This window comes from Austrofundulus limnaeus, unplaced genomic scaffold (genome assembly GCF_001266775.1).
Source record: "Austrofundulus limnaeus strain Quisiro unplaced genomic scaffold, Austrofundulus_limnaeus-1.0 Scaffold1, whole genome shotgun sequence".
Classification (NCBI taxonomy): domain Eukaryota; kingdom Metazoa; phylum Chordata; class Actinopteri; order Cyprinodontiformes; family Rivulidae; genus Austrofundulus; species Austrofundulus limnaeus.
Window position 1 is genome coordinate 7,546,091 of NW_013952403.1, and position 8,381 is coordinate 7,554,471.

An 8,381-nucleotide genomic window follows, 5' to 3' on the forward strand; every position below is an offset into this window, starting at 1 on the left:
CGTGCGTGCGTGCGTGCGTGCGCGCGCGTGCACGCTCTGTGATGAGGAAGCTCAGCTTGGAGACACAGCCCAGAGGAGGAGCTGGTCCCAAAAGGCGGTTTTAGTCCCAACCGGTTGTTTTTGCTCCCTTGCCTGGCTGCCTCAGGACACTACAGGATTTCTCAAACATGCATGAATGAGTCGAAGCAAGACTCTAGGCATGTTTCTGATGAGAGGATAACATTATAACATGATATAAGGTAACAGAGTATTTGTACTTCGTTACCTAGTGCTTAAAATATCAAGAATCAGCTTGTAACGTCATCAACAACACAGTCAAAGAAAGGCAACAATATATTGTATGTTACAGCAAAAGCTTATACTCATCAAATAAATTATATTTACAGGGGAATAAACACAACCCCCTCTTCCAGCCCCCACTCAATCTCATCAGTCAAGCAGATGAGTGCATTGAGCAGCTGGAATCAATGGGTCAAATGTGAAGCAACTTAAGCCTCTGTTGAGTCACAAGACCATCTTCTGTGCCTTTTATCTGTTTAACTGGTAAATCTGTAGAAGCAGCAAATACAATTTCACATAAATCAACAATATTTTTTAGCAAGAGATCCAGATAAATCTGAGAGGTTAACCTGATAATTTTAGAATAGTTTATATACTCTAAGATAAGTTAGAATGCTTGAGTTTATCGACCGATGCACTCACAAGCAAATGAGGAGGAAGTTATACTTTAGATTAGAGGGATGAGGAGAGAATGAGAGGCTCGTTTTAAAGAAAGTAAAAGAGTGGTGACAAGCATGTGCTGCAGGGCTTCTGCATTACAATTGATTGGCTTCTTTAACCACCAGCGCTGCTCACTCAGGCTTTAAATAGATGGATAAAACCCTCCTTTCCTCCAGCTCCTTCCCATTCACTCCTCTTCCTCGCCTCCTCCCACCTCTCTTCATTCGGTTATTTCACTCTTCTTTTCCTGTTTCATTCACTTCCTTTCTCCTTTGTTTTCCTCTTCTCTTTCTCGATGTATTTTTAACACTTTTTTTGCTTGTTTTTTATTTATTTATTTCTCCACTTATATCTAATTTCCTTCTGCTCTCTCTTTTTATGAGCTTTTTCTTCATTTTATTTTACCTTGGTCTCTGCACACATTCACACACAAAATTGAATCATAGCTCTATGATTTTTGTTTAATTTGAATCTATGATTTTTTGCTTATAGCTTTTTGGGAATGATGCTACTGATGAGAAAAATACACCTTTCCTCTGTCAAACTGAGTAATATTTTACATCAAGCATTCCTGAAGGAAAGTGCATCACTTTGCCTTTCTTGCCAGAGTTCTAAATGAAGTTTGTCATTGCTCAACAAGACAAAGTTGTAGTCATTTTGGAATGACTCCCAGCTACTACCACATCAATTTACAGCTCAGTGTATGTTAAACTGACACTGTTAGACATAGATGTTGAATTGGATTGACCCAAAATGTTTCAGGATTCAGGATTGATTCATTGTCATATACAGGTTAACAAGAGTCAACAATGCAATGAAATTCTTAGGATGAGAAGAAACCGTTCAACTCGTTATAAGGACTAAAAATAAAAATAAAGACAATACAGAATACAAAATTCACAGTTTGCAGTAGATGCACAAAGAGTAAATAAAAACATTTAGGMTAATACAGTATACAGTGTAAAGTGGAAATGTCGAACAGCAAATAAGTACAAAATAGCAAAGAAGACAGCAACAAAGTCTGGATAACAGAAATAACAGAACAGTGCAGGCAMGGTGCYCAATGATAGTCATGGTTATGATATAAATGTGTTCTAGGATATGTGTATTGCACATAGCATGTATTGCACAGTTTGTGTAGCAGGTTATTGCACAGGTAATAGTAACATGAGTCAGCCCAACTGAGTGGATGGACAACTGATGGACTTAGTGTCTTAGATGTGGGTTGGTGCAGTCCTGTTGTTGGGAGTTCAGTAATCTGATAGCTTGTGGGTAGTAACTGTCTCTGAGTCGTTTTGTACGTGCTGGCAGGCTCCTGTACRGTCTGCCAGAGGGGAGCAGACAAAAATGTGGGTGGGTGTGGTCTTTAATGATGCTGTGTTTTACGCAGGCACCGGCTGTGGTAAATGTGGTGGGGAGACTGTTACCAGTGATATCCTCAGCTGTTCGCACTACCCTCTGTAGTGCTTTCTGGCTTTGACTGGTGCAGTTCCCATACCACACTGTGGTGCTGCTCATCAGCAGGCTCCCAATAATGCACCTCTAGAAGTTTGTAAGGATGCTGGTGTTCATACCAAACTTCCTCAATTTCTTTACGAAGTAGAGTCTTTGTTAATCAGTTGTAGATGTCCGTCCATCTGTTTTCTTCCGCTTATCCGGGGTCGGGTCACAGGGGCAGCAGTCTAAGCAGAGAGACCCAGACTTCCCTCTCCCCAGCCACTTGAGCCAGCTCATCAGGGGGAATCCCAAGGTGTTCCCAGGCCAGCAGAGAAACATAGTCCCTCCAGCGTATCCTGGGTCTTCCTCTGGGCCTCCTCCCAGTGGGACATGCCCAGAACACCTCACCAGGGAGGCGTCCAGGAGGCATCCTAACCAGATGCCCGAGCCATTTCAACTGGTTCCTCTCGACGTGGAGGAGCAGTGGCTCTACTCTGAGCCCCTCCCGGATTACTGACCTTCTCACCCTATCTCCAGGGGAGAGCCCAGACACCCTGCGAAGGAAACTCATTTTGGCCGCTTGTATCCGCGATCTCGTTCTTTCAGTCACTACCCAAAGCTCATGACCATAGATGAGAGTAGAAATGTAGACCGACCGGTAAACTGAGAGCTTCGCCTTCTGGCTCAGCTCCCGCCTCACCACGACAGACTGGTACAGCACCCGCATCACTGCAGATGCAGCACCAATCCTCCTGTCAGTCTCCCACTCCATTCTTTCCCCATTTGTGAACAAGACCCCGAGATACTGAAACTCCTCCATTTGGGGTAGGACCTCCTCCCCCGACATGGAGAAGGCACCCTACTGGTTTCCAGCTCAAGACCACGGTCTCGGATTTGGAGGCACTGATCCTCATCCCGGCCGCTTCACACTCGGCTGTGAACCGCTCCAGTGAGAGCTGGAGATCACGATRTGATGAAGTRAATAGGACAACATCATCCACAAAAAGCAGAGAGCAGTTGTAGATGTTTATCCAAAAATTTCTTTAGAAAAGTTTCATTAAAAACCTGTCCAGTGCTTTACTAGATATTTTGCTAAAATCAAACAAGGTTGACCCCAATAATGATAAAATCTTAAGTAAGCGCAGCACTCAGAGCATATGTTGTACATGAATCTCAGCTACTACCAGTCAAAAAAATTTTTTTCACTAAATCTTTAGAGTTCATTTTGAGATTATTTTGTTTTAGAAATATTTACAAATTGTAAGTGGGAAATTCCCACTTTCAACTATAACTGGGCTGCAGTAAAAGTAGCTGTCGAAAATGTAACCAATTGGAGGTGAATTTCTCCTGCTGATGTTTTTTTTAAAACCAGAGTTCCTCCACCTAGTGGTGAGATGGCATCATTTCATGGGTAAAATAATCGATATGCATTATGGGAGATGTAGCTCATGGTCAAGGCTGACTTTAAAGCAGCCTACACTTATGCACATTTGAAAAAGTGCATTTAAAACTCATGATTTATTGTTTCTATAAATAAACACATTACTGCTGTGTGTGTTTGAGTGTTTGCACCAGCTTGTGACATATTTCAGATTTGTATGAGAGTAGAGGTCACAGTCATCCAGAATTGTCCTTCAATCCTCCTTTAAGCAGACATGATCCTCCTTTTTTTCTCACAATCTGTCTGCTCTCACTTTCCCCCTAGTTCTCCTCAGCTCTCATTTCCTCTCTGCGGTAAAGCCATTTTTCAGCTAAGTGAAATGAGATGGGTTTCCTCCAGTGCTAGATAGATGGAGGTGAGGACAAGTCCATATCAGCAGGCAATCCAAGCACACTGCACATCAGACTTATCTCCTCCATGGTACCAGGGAATATGAAAGGGCAAACAAGCTCGTGAATGTGCTTGTGCATTCCACCGATTGTAAAATGAAAGTGTGTTGCTTGGTTGTGACAAATGTATACAGCAAGCTATAAACTTCTTTCGTTGAGGTTGAGTAATCGTCTCCCCTTTTATTTATAGGCTCCACATACACAACATCAACAGTTTATACATCATCTCTCAGTTGATAGTTGAGCTTTCAGCATCTGACTTTAAAAAAATGGKCAAAAACATCCCATCAAACCTGAGCCTTTAGTCAATTTAGCAATAATAAAACAGTATGTAAACAGCCGTGTGGTGTGTGTGATCAGGTTGGAAACTAGTTGATGTTCACATCAAACACCAGCTGTGGCTCAAACACATCCCATTGAGCCCCTAATGAAGGCAAAGCCAGTTTTGTTTTATGATATTAGCACCCACWTGTTAATAACTTGGACATAATGCAGATCTTTGATCTATAAACTATGCTCTCAGTCGCTATTAGCCTGGCTTTTCAAACTGTTTTAGTTTGTTCAGAATGTGGTTTAAAACCCACTTTGTCTTTGATCTAATTTTAGCTGCACTGTCTTTTAGGAAGCTTTTGTTTCATGGCTTTCATATTTCTTTGATTAGCCTTCATGCTGTCCTGTTTCTRTTTTTCTTTTGTCTTTTCTTATYTYASTTTTTAAACTTGTAAATAGTTTTGCCTACTTTGTCCTATATTAACCATTTAAAAATCAAAATGTTCACAATGTTTTGTTATTTTTAAGTTTTATAGTTTTCCATAWAAGAGTTTGAAAAGTGTAAAAGTCAATAATAATGGGCCAGGTATTTGTTTATTACAAAGCACATTTTGTGCACTGATAAATAAAATGTGCTATCTTACATAAATAATGTAAGTACGTTAGACAGATAATATTCTAAAATGGATCAGAATTTGTACTATCAGATGGTGATTTAATRAATCCAGTTCTCTCTGTTTATGATACTGCAGACGGACAGTTTGACCAGAGGCTCATTTCACAAAAGTCATTTTTCTAAATTCAGGATATGAGCTGTAAGCTGAGCTTGAACAAGCCTTCAACTTGTCAGCAGCTGTAATCAGTTGCTCTAACACCAAGCCGTGCTCAAATAAGGCGCCTCATTAAAACCAGCTGTAAATGGTTTAGGATTAATGCACGTTCACTGTTTGTTTACTAGACCCATCAGGTGGATCACAGATTTCCTGATCAGGCATGCACAGTAAGACACGTGAGTCTCACTTCTTCCAGCAGTTTAATGGTTAATTATGATTCATATGAAGAGATGAAGAGAAACACCGACTGATGCTGAAATAATTTCAAAAGTAAAAACTTTTTGAGCCAATTAATCTGTTTGTAAGTTATCTGAAATTAACAAAATTAAAATGAACATCTGATTGCTCACTTAAAATGATCGTTGTAGGAAAGGTCGTGGGACAGACGGACTTTTTTATTATTCTTTTTCATGGATAATCTGGTAAAAATAAATAAATAATATTTACTCTGTAATATTTTAATACAAAGAAAAAAATAATAAATTGAATAAGTGTATCACTGTAAAAATTAGGCTTCTAAAAATAAGTTTAAAATACTAGATTAGACCCTTATTCTTTTCAAATTAACAATAATTAATAATTTGCAGTTTGGCAGTTGCACTTGGTAAGACTTCTTGAAGTTAAAAAAAACTTTTCAGATTAACAAGATTAATAATCCAACATATTCTGATCTTGTTTAATATATCGGTCTAAAAGCAAGATCAAAACTACTTTTTAGCTGATATAAGACTGTAAAATTTGGTTAGATGAACAGTTTTTGCAGTAAAGTGACTCTACTGCTTAGAAGATTAAATAAGCTTCACTTTAAACCTTGTCGGGACCAGGTTAGTTTCACAGCACTTGTTACCAAGTGCTTCCCCTCCCATGCAACCGATTCAAGGCTTAATTAAGTCAGGTTTACACCAAAATCCTGGCTTAATCCCTTATCCTAGATTCGTGCAATAGGCCTTTGGTTCCTAATTTCAAAAATAAATAACTCAAAAGTTTTGCAGTTTTTAAAGCAAGAAACAAAGCATATTTTTTGTAGCTATTAAAACAAGCCAAGTTAAGATTGTAGAAAACAAAGTGACTTTAATATTTAAGAGATTTTTCAAAAGTTGTCAAGAACCTATCAAACTTACTGATTTTTTTTGTAATATTTTATAGTGTAACCAAAATACAACTGTATTATTATTGAAAATTTTCTATATGTACCTAAATAAGATATTTAACTTTCAGTTTTTTTTATTTAAAATCAATAATTTATATGTAGATTACTTTATTTACATGTTGTATTTGAAGGCACCGTGAAGTCTACGTGTTCTTTTAACCGCTGCCTTACATCGAAACATKTCTGACAACATTTGTCATTTTCTTTCAGAGGTTTTGGCCTTTTTCTCTTCCTTTACCAGCTTAGTCATTTGTATGAATGTGAGTTTGTGCTGTTAGCCTATTGCGAAATGATGCAAGTCTCAGAGTCAAAGAGTTGCTTGATTTTTTTCTTATTTCTTTTCTTTTTTTCCTTTTTTTTCTTTTTTGGTTTTGTTTTGTTTTTTAATTTTGTCATCTTGAACASCAGCCAGTTACGATGTTAATGTCACTCTCTGGAGATTGAGTCTCATGAAGATGAGATTAACGCTTTGAGAGAATCCTCATTAAGCAGCTCACAACACAGAAAGCTGAGCTTGTACTTCACACCTTTTACCATTCTTCTTTCTCCCATSTTCCTCTCCAACTCATTATTTTTCTGCCTGCTTCAGTTAGTAAGAAGGTTAGAGTCTGCTGGCTGTAAAAAAAAAAAAAGAAAGAAAAGAAAAAAAAGAAAAGAAAAGCTTGAGAACAGCTTGATGTTTCGCTGCATCAACTTTCAGCTGCAGCCCCACGATGTGCTGATTTCTCTAACTTAGTTTTGCAATTTGAAAATTAAGTTTGCACCTGCTGTCTTTGTTTAGGCCCAGATGCCACCAAAGACCCGTGTCTGAGGGTTCGCTGTCCTCCTCACAAGGTGTGCGTCAGCCATGACTTCCAGACTGCAATCTGCACCAATCACAAACAACCAGCACACAGGTAAGATCTTTCTAATTCTGTTATTGTTGATATCACTTTATCATTGCTGTCTGTATTAAAAAAAAACATTCAGTTCAAATTGTTTGATCATTTTAATCCATTTTTTAAATAAATCTAGTTCTTTACTAGAATATTTTAGTAAAGAACACATAATTGGGACAGGATAATGATGTTGTGATACATGCTYAAGATATTTTGCCACTTTCTTCATAAAATAGGCAGCCTGGCCCTGAAATAATGCAATTTATATGRTGCTTCCAAACCTGTTTGGCCTTAATGGAGTTATCATGACTGGGCCACTCACCCATTTTGCGTAGACTGAAGTACCTCAGCACATCAGGGATACCAGTATTTTAAGTGTGTTCTGATAACAAGCCAGATGTTCCCCTCATCTCTGTCAGGGGCAGTTGGGTTTTGGACTGAAAAGCAGCCTCAGAACCAGAGGATGGTTAAGTGGTTTATTAGCCCAAGGGGAATGTAAAAAGAAAAATGATATTGGCTGGATGCACTGTGGCTTTGAAGGGACTTGAGTGTGATATGTGAGAGTTCTTTAGGAAGTTGCTGCTACAGGAATTTGTATCAAGCMAAATGAATCTGGAAGCAGAGGAAAACAATCATTTACCATGAAACAAGATTACCTAAGACAAGGCTATAAAGTGGCCAGCAGGAGCTGTGAAAACACAGTCAGATCGGACAGTCACAAGATGGGTGTTGGGAGAATCTAAATGCAAAAGCATGAAGGAAGGAGGTACAACAACTCAGTGAGGGGAACAAAACAGCCAAACATATGAACAAAAAAGAGACAATATGACAAGGACTGAGCTAAACTAAGGAGTGTACACTTACAGGCCATGTTTTTAGGTACACATGCTTAACTGCTTATTAACACAAACACATAATCAGCCAATAATGTAACAAACCAATTCCATTAGGTGTCCAGATGTGGTGAAGATAGTTTGCTGAAGTTCAAACAAAGCTTCAAAATGGGTAAGAAAYGGGAAATACATGACTTTGAGGTGTGCTGATTACTAATGGAACACAGGTGAGCAAGTGCTGGAAAGTAGGGCTAACTGAGGACACACTGTGGCTGAATAACACAAGACTGAACACGGCCCCCACTTTGGCACTAGGAGAACCTCACGACACTGGAGGGCAGATAAGAAATAAATGCAAAAATTAAAAAAAATTAAATGTCTAACGAAAGTTTTAAATCAAATCAATTTTTCAATCAATATTTTAAAATAT

General features: G+C 38.6%; 1 protein-coding gene across 6 annotated transcripts in view; it reads left to right on the top strand.

Annotated features, from left to right (window-relative positions):
* spock1 (SPARC (osteonectin), cwcv and kazal like domains proteoglycan 1) overlaps positions 1-8,381 on the top strand; it is a 174,781-nt gene that overhangs the window by 124,552 nt on the left and 41,848 nt on the right. For all 6 annotated transcript variants that reach the window (XM_014007785.1, XM_014007751.1, XM_014007792.1 and 3 more), the window contains one exon: positions 7,022-7,136. In XM_014007785.1, coding sequence (XP_013863239.1) covers positions 7,022-7,136 — 115 coding nt within the window. The remainder of the gene's footprint in view (positions 1-7,021; positions 7,137-8,381) is intronic.